Source organism: Myxine glutinosa, chromosome 11 (assembly GCF_964187855.1).
Source record: "Myxine glutinosa chromosome 11, kmMyxGlut1.1, whole genome shotgun sequence".
Taxonomy (NCBI): Eukaryota; Metazoa; Chordata; class Myxini; order Myxiniformes; family Myxinidae; genus Myxine; species Myxine glutinosa.
The window spans coordinates 61,694,113-61,710,641 of NC_136271.1; the positions used below are offsets into that span (position 1 = coordinate 61,694,113).

Genomic DNA, 16,529 nt, shown 5'->3' on the forward strand with positions numbered 1-16,529 from the left:
GCTGAAGCCGTGCCGTATCAGGCCGTATCTCCCCTCCGGACACAGTGTAGCCCAAGAGATCTATAGTTCTAATGGAGTAACTACATTTGGCTTCTTTGAAGGTCAACTGGTATTTCCGGGCCACTTCCAATAAGCGCCGCAGATTAGCATCATGGTCTTTCTGGTTCCAACCGCAAATAGTGACATTAGCGACGTAGACAAATACATCTTTCAATTGTTCCTGTGAAAGGATATCTTCAATTGCCCGTTGAAAGCACGCAACCCCGTTCGTAACGGAAAATGTACTTCACCGAAATTGGTGCAGCCGCTGGCCAGACTCAAAGGCCGTGTTGGGGCGGTCGGCTTCCCGTATTGGGATTTGGTGATAGGCGCTGCGAAGGTCCAGCGTACTGAAAACCCGGTAGTTAGACAACAGCCCTGACCATATCATCCATCCTAGGAAGCGGGTAGGCATCAAGTTGGGAAAAGCGATTGATAATTTGAGAGTAGTCGATGACCATGCATTTGCGATGATTAGAACTATTGAAGACCAGCACTTGAGCCCGCCAAGGTGAGCAACTGGGTTCGATGACTCCCTCGAGTAAAAGACGTTTAGTCTCGTCAGCAATAAATTGGACATCGGGCTGCGAATACTGCCTAGATTTTATGGTGACAGGGTGGCAATTGGGCATCAAACTCAGAAACAGCGGGGGAGGTTCAATAGCCATCTCTGCGAAGCCGCATGCCGAGTGATCCGCTGGTCACCTACAGAGAAGGTGTGAGCCCCGCTGAACTGCATTTCTACATGTGTGCCGATTCAAGAAGTCATGACCGAGAAGCACGTCACAGCACAGATTCTGAAACACCATTAACTTCATATCCGAGTACATACCATCATTGGCTACCAACTTAACGACACAGAATCCTCGGGACCACCTATGTTCCAGGAGACGGCGGCAGGGATTTTCGAAGCTCCACACGGTCTCCACGTTTTTCGAAGTTAAGTCTGTTCACAATTGTATTTTGTCGAAACTGTATTTATCTTTCGGTGTGTGAAGTTATTGTGTGCAACTTTGGTTGTTTCTCGGTGTTTATCTTTCATAAATTGATCGTCTGTTTGCCGTGTCGCGAGCAAGGCCTTGTACAGTGTGCACTGTACAACCTTGAGGCTTTGTTTTTCTCTCAGTGGTCCGTCGTTTGTGATCCAATAACTTTCGTTCTCTGTATTCCCAGTCTTTTCACCCATAGCCTACTTCCTTGTGTAAATCTCAACTCAAAAAAAAAAAAAAAAAAAAAAACAAAACATTTCCTTCTCTGTTCTCATTCGTTTATTCATTCTTATTCGTTCGTTCGTTCTTCGACCACGTGTTTCTCCCCCATTTCCCCAGATAGTTTTCACTCATTAACCTTCAATGTTTACACTTTCCCCTCAAGTTATGTATTCCGTCATATTTTATAACACCTTTTTCTTCTTCTTCTTTAAAAGGCTGCTTTCGACTTGCTCACCAAATCAATTCATCCCAAAAAAAATATCCATCTCCTATAGTGCCTTTTTTCTACATTCCCTAAACTCTCCTGCACTCCATCCTCCATCCAGCGTCCTTAAACGTATTTTTAACTCGAAGGTCACAAGAAACTCATTTTGCAATAAATGTTCGTTTCCCATAAATCGTACACTTTCAAAAATCCAATCTCACCCCTCCCCTCCAAATCTTCCCCATAACTCCTCCCCTCCAAATCTTCCCCATCACCCCTCCCCTCCAAATCTTCCCCATCACCCATCCCTTTCAAATCTCCCCCCTTGCCCCCTCCCTCCTAAACTACCCCCTCACCCCTCCCCGCCAAGACGCCCCCTCGCCCCTCCCCTCCTAGACTCCTGCCTCACCCCTCCCCTCCAAATCTCCCCCATATCCCATCCCTTTCAAATCCCTCCCCTTGTCCCTTCCCTCCCAAACTCCCCCCTCACCCCTCCCCTTCAAATCTCCCCACCCTCATTGCTTCTCAATTTCCCCCCTCTCACACCCCCTCCTCAAAGCGTCCTCCCCGCTTCTTCCCCCTTCAAACTCTCACCTCCATCTCCCCCAACCTTCTGCCTCGCTCTTCCCCCTCCTCAAATAACACCTCATTGTGGCTCACCCAATCACCATCAAACCTTTTGTCCGCCCCATCCTTCCCTTTCTCCGAGCTATTCTGAAATCTCTGACACACCTTCAACAGCTCTCCCTACCTCTTCCACCTCTTCCACATCTTACCCTACCCCTCCTCCCCCCTGTTCTGTATCTGATGCTCCCCCTTCCTCTTCATTAACGGTATGGACGTCAAACATCCGGGGCCTTCGTTCAAACTTAACTGATCTCTCCATACAGGTTGCTTCTGTCAAACCAGACGTGATCTGCTTAACAGAAACTTTCCTCCTTTATGATGTCTCTGATTCCATAGTATCTCTCCCGGGCTACTCCCTCCTCCGGTATGATAGACCTGAGCCTCGTCCTGGAGGCGGGGTTGCTATCTTTATCAAAAACTCTCTTCCTCACTCGCCCTGCACTGCACTCTCTCCACCTCACCCCCAGGAATACCTCTGGCTACGGCTTCCCCTTCGCTCCCACCTCTTGTTCATATGTGTGTTGTACCGTCCACCAAACAGTGATGACTCCATCTACATCTCGCTGTCTGATGATATGGACCAACTTCTATCTACTCATCCCAACTCTCTCTTCCTCATATGTGGTGATTTCAACTGTCATCATGCCAGTTGGCTGGGTGTGGGTACCTCTCTCACCAGCCATGGCTCCTCAGCAAAGGACTTCTGCGACTCACTGGGACTGACACAATCTGTCAATTTCCCGACCCGGATCTCAGTCAACGGAACATCTTCTCTTCTGGACTTGGTTATGACTAACTTCCCTGAAAATGTCTGCTGCTCTTCTTCTGCTCCGATCGGATCATCTGATCATGTCCTTGTTAAAGTGGACATCTCTCTGACCATCCTCAGGGAGCCTGCTCAGCGTCGACGAGTCTGGCATTTCACTCAGGCCAACTGGCACGGTCTTCAAGCAGCCATCAATCATCTGGACTGGTCTCCCATCTCTACCACCTCTGACATCAACTCATCCTGGGAATTCTTCCAAAGTAAATTGCTCTCTCTCATGCACAGATTTATCCCATCTCGTCTTCAGTTGTCATACCCTTCCTCCCGTCCATGGTACACGGAATCTTGTGGTGAGGCTGTTGCCCAGAAACAACTTGCCTTCGTCTCCTGGAAAGCAAATCCAACGGAAGGAAATCTCATTTCCTTTCACAAAGCCCGAAACAAGTGTGTGTCCACCCTCAGGAGAGCCAGGAAACAATATCTCTCCGTTCTCAAGACCGAACTCTCTTATCTGTCTCCCTCTTCCAAATCCTGGTGGCGTCTGGTCAAATCCGTTTCTGGTGTTTGTTCCCCATCCATCCCCTCCCTTACCTCAAACGGCTACACAGCTGACTCCGCACGTGAAAAAGCTGAATGCCTCAACTCTGTGTTTGCCTCTAAATCTTGTGTCCCAAACCCATCCCTCTCTGTACCCACCATACCCAGTCGTACCCTGCTGCTCCTGGACTCCGTGTCCTTTCCTCCTGACAAGGTGGAAAAGTTTCTGTCAACCCTCGACTCTGATTCTGCAACTGGACCCGACGGCATCAGCCCACGGGTCCTAAAATCCTGCTCTGCTGCTCTATCTCACCCTCTCTCTGTTCTCTTCACCCTCTCTTTTGCTCAAGGTCAACTGCCATCTGCTTGGAAATCAGCCAACATCACCGCTTTGCACAAAAAAGGTGCAAAAACAGATCCTAGCAACTACAGACCAATCAGCCTTCTCCCAATTATCAGCAAAGTCATGGAATCCATCATTGCTTCTGATATGAAATCTTTCCGCTTCTCCAATGGCTTGATCTCTGATCATCAATTTGGTTTCAGACCAGGTCACTCTACTCTGGACATGCTGCTTCTGCTGTCTCAACAATGGATGGAGGTCCTCAATGCCAAACAGGAAATTAGAGCTGTCTCCCTCGACATATCACGTGCCTTCGACACGGTCTGGCACCCCGCTCTGCTCACCAAACTCTCCTCCTTTGGTATCCATGGAAATCTCCACGCATGGCTGGCGGACTTCCTCTCTAGTCGTCGTCAACGTGTGGCCCTGAATGGGTTTCTCTCATCTCCTCTTCCTGTTCAGGCTGGAGTTCCCCAAGGCAGTGTTCTGGGCCCCGTGCTTTTTCTGGTCTTCATCAATGATCTCTCTGACTCTCTCGAAAATCCTCTCTATCTCTTTGCTGATGACTCCACTCTCTGCCGCTCCATTCCTCTTCCCTCAGATCGGCAGTCTGCTGCCTCCTCACTCTCTGAAGACCTGGACAAAATCACAGACTGGTCAAACAAGTGGAACATGTCTTTCAATCCTGACAAATCTCACACTCTTACTATGTCTCTCCGAAAAGATCGACTGGACAACCCTCCCATCTACTTTCTCAACAATCCTCTCCAAGAAGTTCTGTCGCTCAAGATTTTGGGTCTCACTATCTGCCATGATCTTTCGTGGGAAAACCACATTTCCAAGCTGGCCTCCAAAGCCAGTCGCCGACTGGGCATCCTCCGTCGTGCGAAGTCCTTCCTCGGCACACCTGAGCTCCTCACCACATACAAGGCTTTCATCCGCAGCTCAATGGAATACTGTTCTCCCCTATGGGCCGGTGCTCCTGCCTCACACCTAGCTCGGCTTCACGCTGTTGAAACCAAAGCTTTCAGAATTATTGGAATCTCCCGCGATGAAGCTATCTCTGAGGGCCTTTCACTCACTCACCGCAGGCAGGTAGGTGGTCTTTCTGTCTTCTACCGACTCCTCTCCGGCCTTGCACCCCCAGCTCTCTCTGTGCTCTGTCCCCCAAATATTCCTACAGGTCGCACAAGATCTGCCAGCAACCCTCTGATGGTTAAACTGCCGAAATCTCGGCTCTCCGCTCACCTTCACTCTTTCATTCCTCTTTTCTCCCGCCTCTGGAACAAACTCCCTCACTCCCTTCAATCCCACTCCTCCCTCCAGGTCTTTAAAACAGCTGTTCACCACCATCTCTTATCTTCCCCCATCCAAAACCTTGATCTTTTCTACCCCCGCTAATTCACCCCAGATCCACCTTGTTTGAAATTCCAACTTCTTTCCTGGAAGTCCTGGCAGTGTCCATATGTTTTATACCTCTCCCACTGCCCCCTTCCCACGCCCCCCCCCCCCCAAAGCCCTCGCCCTCTCTCAGATCTCTCGATGTCTCCATGTCTCTCGGTCCCTGCTCTCAAATGTTGTGTTCGTGTCCTTCCCCCTCTCTCCCCATCTTGTCTTCCGCTCCCGATGTTATATGTTTTATGTGTCGGTTTGTCTTTCTGTGTGATTAATGTTCGCTCTTTCACGAGCCTCGATCTTGTATAGAAAAAAAAAAAAAAAAAAAAAAAAAAAAATCGCTGCCACAAAGCCCCTAAAGCCATGTGCGCACATTGCGCCATCGCAACAGTGGGCCATCCGTGACGTTTGCCCAGACGCTGGCTGACGTAGCTCTTATCGCTTCCAGTATCGATCAGCGCTTCCACCGAATCACTATTGATTTCCACCAGAATCACAGCCCTCGCTATGCCGCTCGGAGCTCTCCTCGAGACCAAAGATACCCGTGCGCCTGCGAGCATGGTCCGTCGGGCTTTGGTTGACTGGCAAACTTTGGCAAAATGGCCTTTCTTACTGCAGTTGTGACACATCGTTTCCCGAGCCGGGCATAGCGAGTGGGTGTGGTGGCGATTTCCACAGAAAAAATATTTGGCAGTCGCCCCAGCAGAGGTTGCCACAGCCGTTGTGCTCGGCTCGCTCTCATCATCGTCCGAACCCTCTCTGCAAGAATCCCGGCTCGCAAGAACCGGTGCGGGCGCTCACTTGCCGGCAGATTCTGATTCCCCGCGATCATCAGTGTTGGTCGTAGTTCTCGCAGCTACGAAGGGCCGAGCGTATGTCTCACATCTGACTTGAGCCAACTGTAGGACCCGGCTTGGTCGAAAGCCGTTTTGAAGGTCAGCGTTTCGTTCTTGAGGAGGCGCTGGCGGATCGCGGGAGACTGGAGCCTGGTTATGAAGACATCGTGTACTAGATCATCAGTGCCCTCCACAACCACACGATCCATGATGGCACAGTCCTTGCCGAGCTGTTGCAAGACCTGCGCGTATCGCTCCAAAGATTCCGAAGGCTCCTGCCTGCACGTCGCGAGAAGATGCCAGGCATAAATAGTGCTTCAATGTTTAACATAAAGGGCTGTCAAGGTCTCCACGGCGTCCTCGTATGTCGTGCAATGGGAGAAGTATTCATAGACAGAATGAGACACTGCAGGAAAGGCCGTCCATTCTCTGGGTCTGTGATCTGTGGGACAAGTCCCGTATGGAGTCCCATTGAAAGAAGCCTTTGTGTCCACCGGAATTCCGATCACCGCAGAAGCACCTCAATTTGATGAGCTTATCCATGGTCCTTGAACGTCTCAGAATAGATTTCAATAAATTGCAATGAAATTGATTCAAAACCTCGTTCCCAGATATGAGGCTTTATTGAAATCGATCTTCACAAGTCCTAAGCACATAAGCAATCATCTCATTAGTCCTATGAAGCATATGTAAATTGGCAAGGTTTTCTAACACATTAGCCATCAATCGACAGTCTCATATTACCAAGATAAACCAGCGCATATCTCAACATAGCCCATTTAGTCAGCAGAAGCCTCCGACTCTCACACACAAAGCGCTCGAATAGAAATAGGCATGCGAGAAGCATCACGCCTCTGTATCCTCTTCCTCTTCTTCTTCTTCTTCATTTTATACCACACTGTCTCTTGGATTTATCCCCTCAATGTTTTGCCAGGGTACACACAGTTTTGCAATCTTTTATCTGTATGGTGTGTGGGAGGGGTTTTAGAGTTGTAGTAAGCCTATTAAACATGCTCACTACACTGTATTAATATTGGTAATTACCTCTGCCAATGAAAGTGGACAGAGGTTGTTGTTTCACCCCTGTTTGTTTGTTTGTTTGTCTTTGAACAGAAAAACTTATGGATAGATTTGGATGAAGCTTGGTGGACAGGTTAGGTGTTTGACAAGGACAAACTGATTAGATTTTGGTTAAGGTCCGGATGCAAATCCGGCCTGTCGGTGGGATACAAAATGTAAACTGTGTAGCATGTTTTTTTTTTTCCTGTGTATGATAAATTGTGCTCACAACAGATCTACGTCTAAGTTGGACAGCTAAATCACAGCAATGTCTGTTGTTAGGTGGATTGCCCCAAATCCTTCATCAAATTTCTGTAAGTGACACATTCATAATGTGATGAATAGACTGATCTGGTTGACCACAGTCACATGCTGGGCTGTCTTTGAAATTGCATTTCTGGAGGTGGTTTGATATCCCTGCATGGAGAGTACAGATCCTGTTGGGTGCAGAGCACTGTTTCCAGGGGAGGTCAATACCTGGAGGCTCTTCTGTCGGATCACTCACCCATTCTTTGTTAGCAACGTTGTCTGTTCAGAGATTGCGCCACTAGTCCTTTGTGTCAAACGTTGATTGACTCAAAACATTTGCAGAGCCCGAGAAATGTTTGCGTGACTTGAGTCGCATATTTGGAAGATTCTGCAGGTCTTAATGGATTTGAAACTCAGGGTTGGCTTTGATGCAGTCAAACTCTTTCAGCGTTCTTTCCTTCTGACGCACATCACAGAGTGGGATGTCAAACAGGACTGGGAGCCACTGCACGCGTGTTGATTTCAGTGTACCGCTGATTATCCGCATCAGTATTTTCAGGACAGTGTCCTAGTGTTTTGTGTGGCTGCTCCCTACACATCCAGGACAACAGTATATGGCTGGAGTACACAAGAGCAAGGCTAGCAGTACGAAGAGTGTGCGCACTTGATCCATAGCTGGTGTCTACTGGTTTCTGGATGATGTTTACCCTGGTCTTGATCTTTTTTGTGACCCATCTTCAATGTTTGCAGAATGTGAGGCTGTAGGTTGACTCCAAGGTACTTGGGAAATGATTCATTCATGACTGGTTTGCCACAAAATAAAACCTGGAGTTTGCTGTAATCCAATCGGTTGCTGAGATAGAAAGTGGTAACTGCCGTCTTCATTGAGTTTGGGTGGAGGTGCCAGGAGTTTAAGTACTGCTCCGTTACCTTTAATTCCTGGGACAAGGTACTGCTGAGATATTCGAGGTTGATTGCTTTGGTAGCATGGGCAAGATCATCTACCTTGGCAAGCTTTCTGGAAGTGGTACATGTGTTGTGGCTTGGAACTGGAAAGATCTGGCAGCCTTCAGCAGAAGAACATTGTCACCATACCATATCATAAATTTATGAAAGGTCAATCAGTGCAACACCTGTCTTGAGCACACATTGCTAGCCTGGCCCAATGTGTGTTTGGTGAGTGCAAGTACTTGATCAGCACAGCTCTTACCAGATCTGAAGCCAGCTTGTTCCTTGGGAAGGTTGGACTCTACCAGTGAAGAAAGCATAACCATAACTCTACCAGTGAAGAAAGCATAACCATAACTCTACCAGTGAAGAGAGCATACATAACCATGCCAGGAAAATACACTCCACAACAATACATACACTCCACAACAATACATATACTCCACAACAATACATAACCACCAGAATCCTTCAATGTTGGAACCAAGCACTCAGGGTTGTGGAGTTATGTTGGTTGGCGCCACAAGTGCACTCAACCGTTTGTTGAGAACATGGTGAAGGATGATTCATCTGACCATATCACATTTCTCCACTGCTCGGTATTCCATTGCCTGGGCTCTTTGCACCACTGCACTAATAAGCGTGCATTGCCAGGTGTGATGAGCGGTTTGCACACAGAAACCCGACGACGGTATCCCGCTCTATGGATATCCCGGCAGACCATTTTTATAATTAAACTGGGTGCTCGCGCCTCAGGTTGAAATTTACAGTCAATTTATCTGCAATTACTTGCCTGCTTTGCCTTGCACTTCAAATTAACACATAAATATCACAATCCTGGAGTATGTGCTTCCACCTGCTGTTGCCCATTGATGATGATGTCTTTCCCTTGGCGTTCCATGCCAACATCACCTTACTCATCACGTTGCTCATGAAACATTAGCAAGTTGAGCTGTCATGGTTTCTTAAGCTCCTGCCAAACTCGCCCCAAAATTCACCCCTCCTTCAAAGTCACTGAGGTCTCCTCTTGCAGCCATGCTAGCCATAATTATAGTCAACCAGGCCTGTGCAGCACTTTTATACATGGCCCTAAGTATGCTGGTATGTTATTTGTTCATTCATAAATTGGCCACACCTGCGTGGAAGCTGATGCTTTCAATATACTTGGTTTCCCTAATTTACTAATGTGTTTGCCTACTACCTATATGTATGTGTGTATGTATTGTTGCATCAGAGGGTCTGCCAATGTAGACCATCCGAGCCAGAGGTGTAGTGCCTACAGTGATGATCTACAGTGATACAAAGGAAGGTTCATTTTATATTTAGGTCTGAGGGTTGTTTAAATTTGATTTAGACTTAAAAGAAACATTTTCAGGTGTTTGGCATTTGTAACCAAAACTCATAATCGTATGTTCTATGCTTTAATTAATGCCTTGAGCTGAAAATTGAGATTGTAGGCCTATCATTTGCAAAATGACAAAAGACAATGCAAAGGCAAGAAATTCTGAAATGTCTTATCAACAAAAACATCAAACCCATTTAAATTTACTGATGATTGGTTATGCAGTGCAATGCTGATTGCCCTTCGAGGACGTCCATGTTAAAGAGGACCTTTAGGTGGGAAGGAATGATCTTACGGCATAGACCATCGGGCAATGCTGTCTAGAACAGCATTTGTCTGTCCGTATGTATGTACTGTATGTCCCTCACAAACGTCCACCAATCAGAGCTGAGGATCTGGTCACATGACAGGGGGATAGGGTTTAGTAACTATAGACCTTATCGCGAATCGGAACCGCAATGCATCATGGGATCGGAAAAGGGGCAATAGCGCCGCCTCGCTGTCACTTTGACAGACTGCTTGTTTACATTAACACACTACGTGATCCTTACCACTTTAAACTACTTTTAGGACTTTTTTTATCCTGCCAGGTGGCGATCATGTGCTGTTTTTGGTTGTAATAATGACCGGAGATATCCTGAAAGGTAGGCATCAGTTATTTAGTATTTTTTTTAATGTTAACAACTTTTAAGGAAGCTTCTTCTTGGCGTGTTTACGAAGTGTACACTGTAGGCCCGAGTGTAGCTAGATGTAGGTAAGCTTAATATTAATAAGGCTGGTATGCAGCTAGTGTATGATGAGGAGACCTAATTACGACCAAATAAGGTTCCAGAGTAATTTTATAATGCATGACCTCCTCAGAAGTTGATAAAAACTTTACAGTTGTAACTACGCAACACTAATTATATTATGTGGGTCTTGTTTTGTTGAATTATATTCTATGTTTAGTTGTTTACGTTATAAAAGTAATATTGGTTAACATTAGGAAACTTTTAGGGAGTGTATTCTTGTATAAAAGCATTCATATTAAGGCAATCGTGGGTTTTAGTGGATTATTGCCATTCTGAGCCATTTAGTGATTCATCTACCTCCTCTGACTTAATCATCCCCTCTGATTCTTTTTTTTTTTTGTATACTGTGGTGTGATGCCAAAATGTTGGTTGTACTGCATGTATATGTACATGTACTATGTTTGCCATTTTGCCATTTTATTAATTACTATTTACAATTTATTTTATCCTGTAGGAATATTCTGAAAGGCCACATCAATACGCTACGATTTCACTCGTGCAAGAAGCAACATTGTGCCACATGGACACGCCTGTTGAATAGGGATTGCTTTAAAGTAACAACGGCTACTAAGGTGTGCAGCAACCATTTTCCTCATGACCAACCATTTCTTGATGAACCCAATCCTACTCTTTACCTGAAGGGCTGTAACGAAAGTCCAAAGACGCCCAGACGACCACCACCTCAGCCGTCTTACACGTCTACTCCAAGAGCAAGGCCGAAGACAAGAACTGGCAAATAAACAATACTACAAAACCCGGAGTTGAGCGATCTCAATCTTTAGAGGATCAACTACTCATGACACTCATGAAGCTTCGGCTTAATCTTCGCGAGGAGGACCTCGCATTTCGCTTTGGATTAGGACAAAGCACCGTCTCCCAAGTTTTGTCCACTTGGATTCCACTGTTGGCAAAGGAGCTGGCTGCCTTCATCCACTGGCCCAGCAAAGAAGGCACTATGAAGTACTACCCAGCATGTTTCCACAAGTATAAGGGTACTGTGAGATGCATAATCGACTGCACTGAAATCCAAATAGATAGACCTTCCCTGGCAGCATCAAATTCGCAAGTGTACAGCCAATATAAGTCAAGACCTACTCTCAAGTGCCTTGTTGGTATTACACCTAGCGGAACAATAATTTCATACATTTCCAAACCTACAGGAGGAAACACGTTGGACAAAAAAATTGTAAAGATGACGAACATGGCAGACAAGTTCCAGCCCGGCGATATTTGTATGGCCGATCGAGGTTTCAACATTCAGGAACTGTTCTCGCATAAGCAGGTGCGACTTGTCATCCCACCATTTCAGCGCACAACAAAGAGCACATCCCAGTTCACAGAGTCTGAAGATATCAACACAAAGACTGTAGCTAATGCTAGGATTTATGTTGAAAGGGCAATAAGTCGGCTCAAGGAGTTCCAGATACTACAGGGTCCGATTCCACCTATTTCAAATATTTCTATTTCAAATATGAAATATTCAACTATGTCCGATTCAAATATTTCTTTAAATCGCTGGATTTTAATGCCAAAAAACGCTGAATTTCACATTAGCCATCTTCCTTTCCGTAAACACAGCGTCGATCGTAGACAGACGCTTCCTCTTCTGGGTTCGTGTTTACCTTTGCCCCCTTTTCGATCCCATCATGCTTTGCGGTAGAGCGCCCTCTGTTGATATTTACCGATTCGCGATAAGGTCTATTACAGTTGCATATTTTACTAAAAGTAAATATAATAACCTTCTGTGGAACGTTTGGGGTCCCAGCAGGTGTCGTAAGGTATGTAGGAGGTTTCAGAAATTCCTCAATACAATTATGATTTAAAAATGCGATCGACACGGACCTTGCTCCCAAAAACAGATGATGACCGTTCGCTGGTTTGATAATATCTCAATACAATCGTGATTTAACATTCTATTTTGATATATTAATACCACAGTATTAATTTGTGATCGGAATGATGAATGATGCTGTTTGGAATGAAAATATAGAGATATTTAATTTAAAGCAGAATGAGGAAATGACTGAAGGGGTTCCATCCGTGACATTCGCGGATTCCCCATTTGCAGTTTCCCCATTGACTGGATATAGCAACATTCAGACTGGGTATGTTTTTTTCCCCCAAGTCATTCACGAACCGGCTGTCCATGCCTGAAGTCAAAATAATTAATACTTACATTATTTGCTAAATGCTAACTGGTATGCCCACCCAGGTCATCAGGTCATATTATCCTCTTCAACTAAAGTATCAAACAAGCCCGGCTACGCCGATAGACTATCGGTCTTGTTGATGAATGAGCCTATTATGATGAGTATGATGTCCTGCACTGTCCATGTGCACATCTTAAATAATTATATACTAAAGGCTACATTTGTGCCTTCAATGGGGACATGTTTGTCTAAAGCTGTAGAAAGCTTTGAAAAATATCCGGTCTTGTTTTTGTAAAAATGCATAAAATCCGAGTTACGAGTAATGTGTAAGCAAAATTCCAAGTCATATTTGAAGCACCCTCACAGATATGGCTTATGAGAAACTTTGCATTTGGTGAACAATAATTCTCCTTGGTGATATAGATTCTTGCAAGCCCATATTGACCACGACTATGCCTGAAACCAATCATCTTGGTCTGCACGAGTAACCGCTCCGAATCATTGGCTCAGCAACGCCAAGAACTTCCAATATGAGTCGTAGGTCAACACGAGGCAGAAATATGGCGGAATTGGTAGGATGATCACCATGAAGTCATCCATTCTGAGATTGATTCTCAATGAAGTCAGTCTTGTATGAGGTTCACACCAATGGTCTGTATTGTGTTCTCCGAGCGACAGCACGCACCAGCATATCGGGTCTGATTTGTGGTTGCGTTAGCAATACTGTTTAGTATTGTTTTGTACTTTTACCATGAGATGTTGTGTCGCTATGGCATTGGTTCATTAAAATGAATTATTTCACAACTGAGGATGAAATGATAAGGTTGTCGTCGAGTTTTTTTTTTACAGCAGCACAAGGGGAAAGGGCCCATTAACATCCACCGTCATCACAACATATGAGTCCTGCATTCTCTGTTCAATCTACATTGTAAATATATAATCCAGGGCAGTGGTATGGCAGCATTTACCCATTACAAAAAAAAAATCGCCAAGTTTTTCTCAATGATCAGGACCTGCACAGTTTTTCTGGGATGCACTGTTTGATTATGTTTCATGCGTTCTAAAGAGTCCAAACAACAATAACAGGCCATGACTTCTTGAAAGAGGTGAGATTTTGCCCACACATCATCATGAGCAAATATACAGACGATGTTCTACATTTCTCCAATTGTGATGGAATTTTTGGAGTGAAATGGGCAATGAAACATTGCCTCATTATTGCTATTTTCCAAACCTGACCAAAAATATATTCGTCTATTTTCAAAACTGAAGATAGTCCACAATTTGAAATTGTGCATATTTTGTGAAAATTGTGAAGTTTGAACAAAAAAAATTGAAATTTCAATTCCACAATTTCCACCATTGAAAAATTACTATTCACTGGTCGGGTTCATCAGATGACCTGGGTTTGATTTCAGGTCCCGGCATGCAATTTTCCCGAATATGTCAATTAATTAGTTGTATAATACTGTTCATTTACTTAATTGTTTCTACACCCCCAGTGGTGTTTGTAATAGCGGACATGGATTTGTCCCCGAATTGGAGGAAGACCCTCTCGTGTTCAGGCCGTTGGTGCTCCTATTGTTGGCAGCGAGTGCCCCAGAAGCATTGACGGAAAGAGAGTGGCAATCATATGTGTGGGAGAATTGCATGCTTGGTCAGGGTTGCCCAGATAGCTCAAATGGGAGAGCACTGGTACTGTTCACCAGAGGACCTGGGTTTGATTTCTCGTCTGGGCGTGTAATTTTCCCGCATATGTCAATTAATTAGTTATATAATACTGTTCATTTACTTAATTACTATTCATTAGGACCTGGCCTTAAAAACATCGAGTTAGCGGTGTTTTATCAATAATATCTGAAAATGTCTGTCCTTGATATAATGACTATTACAAGGTAGTATGTATATGAAAAATGAAGGCCTCACCACTCCCTGAGTTGTATATCTAAAAGTCAGAAAGACCAGCATAGGGCTTTGCATGTCATGACATCACCATCCTTCAGATGAGGGTCCACAGGTGACTGTCCTGTTTGCATTAAAATGTACATCATTACAAAATTCCACTGCCTTTCAAAACTGTTGAGCCATTGTGAGTTGGTACCTTGACTAATATCTCTGCATAGAGGTTGGCTGTAAAATAGCAGCAGGAGGTGTAAGTGCTGGGATGTGGATAATGCACGAACATGATGGATGAAGTGGAGTTTTTCTGTCTTTCGGTGTGCTTGTCTGATTTTTTTTTTCAAGAGTATTCACTCGTTATATCACATATTAAATGTGATCAAGTATACATTTATGATATCTCTAACAATGACATCCGTGCCCAACGCCCCTGTATTTTTCAATCTCTTCCACAGCAATCTTCCATTGCTCCTGATGAGAATGCTTCTGCAGAAGGCGATGAAAATATCCCAGAGTTTGTCAAGGTGAAATCTAGACTCAGACCAGCGTCCATGCGTGTACAGGTGGATTCGTGTGTGCATTAGCTACGCACGTCAGTTATGATATTAAAAAACATAGCAGACAGTGGTGGTAGAACCATTGGCATGAGAATGAAAACAACACTGGTGCTTTCGGCTTTATTTGCGTTTTCTAACATCACAAAATGTAAGTATGTATATAACTTTGAAACAGAAAAACAACTTTTCTTGTGTATGCTGAGCTGTGGTGTGGGCCTTTTGCTGCAGAGCAGGGGGAATATGATAGTATTGTTTATTTTTTACACTGTTGCTTGTGGGGTTGAAATAATCCAGGAAATCTTTTCTTCTGCAAACAAAAATGAAGACTTTTGAAAGTATTTTCTTTCAGAGTTGTTATTGCGGTTATTTTTCGAGATTCACAAATCAACAGTTACATATCCACTGCTGAGTACCTCTCTCAATAAGGAGTGCACTTAACCTCATCATGATGGTGGTTAAGTCACTCTATGGTGCCTTTACTCTTTTGGTGTTTACCTGCTGTGTCCTGGTTTGAAATGCTTTGACAACCAGAGATGAGTGATCTTGCAGAAGAAGTTACCAGCAGCACAATTGCCCACGTTATTTCAAAATGCAAAATGTACCGTAGAATCTTCACCATCGACAGGCAAGGGTTAGCAGATAGGACGGTCAAATCATCATCCCTTGGGGAAGCATTGTGCAACACCGGAGTGGCAGTTTGTAATACTCAGGAATGCAACACCAGAATGGCAGTTCATAGTCTGATCTCATTCCATAAATAATCTAACCCAAACTGCACAAATCAAAAGCAACTAAATTGGAGTAATAATATTAGTCCATGCAAGACAATAAATACATTACAACTAAAGCTTCTTCAACAGGAACGTGCATAATATTTCTGCGGTATCAAGGGACTATTCCATTGTCTATCCACAAACAAGTTCTGTATAATTTCAATTTTACATGCTTTTTATTTTTTATTCTACATTGATCTTATGCTCACTTGTACATAAAAACCATATTCCGCTCAATGGCATCGGTTGACATCATTCTTTCAAAATTTTATATTCAAGATTATATTGTCAGCTGAATGAGAGGCAAGTCAAGTCAAACTATAGAGAATACTTATTTGCATTTTGTGATATCACAAGCACTAGTTAACAATCTATTGTTGTACTTTCAGAAAATGAATGACAATATTGTGAACCTCTTTATTTTTTTTTAAATTATTTTTCTGTGAAATAAAGGGCCATAAAACAAATCGAGGTTCTGTCTGTTTATTTTTTTATTGATTTGCTTTTCAAAAACAGACATTTGGCTATTTCAGAAATTTTGTGCGAAACAGCACAAATGTTCCGCAAACTGCCCTAAAGTGTGGCACATCCAACAAATAAGTGCACATTAAGCTCAGATTATCTTGTGTCATTAAGTGATGTTGTCCTTGGATTGATGGCAATGCCTCAAAGGCTTTTCACAACTTCAGGCTGACTGATACTGGGAGTATCAGTGTAGCAACTCACCCTGCATTTAATGTAGTTAGTGCCTTTAAAATATTGCAACAATATATGGATACATGTATATGAATCTATATAATAT

At 44.2% G+C, this 16,529-nt stretch overlaps 1 protein-coding gene across 1 annotated transcript in view; it reads left to right on the top strand.

Annotated features, from left to right (window-relative positions):
* Positions 1–16,194, top strand: part of LOC137436715 (uncharacterized) — a 100,844-nt gene extending 84,650 nt beyond the window's left edge. The window contains exon 6 of the mRNA XM_068130722.2: positions 14,853–16,194. Coding sequence (XP_067986823.2) covers positions 14,853–14,981 — 129 coding nt within the window. The 3' untranslated portion in view covers positions 14,982–16,194. The remainder of the gene's footprint in view (positions 1–14,852) is intronic.
* The last annotated feature ends 335 nt before the right edge of the window (positions 16,195–16,529 follow it).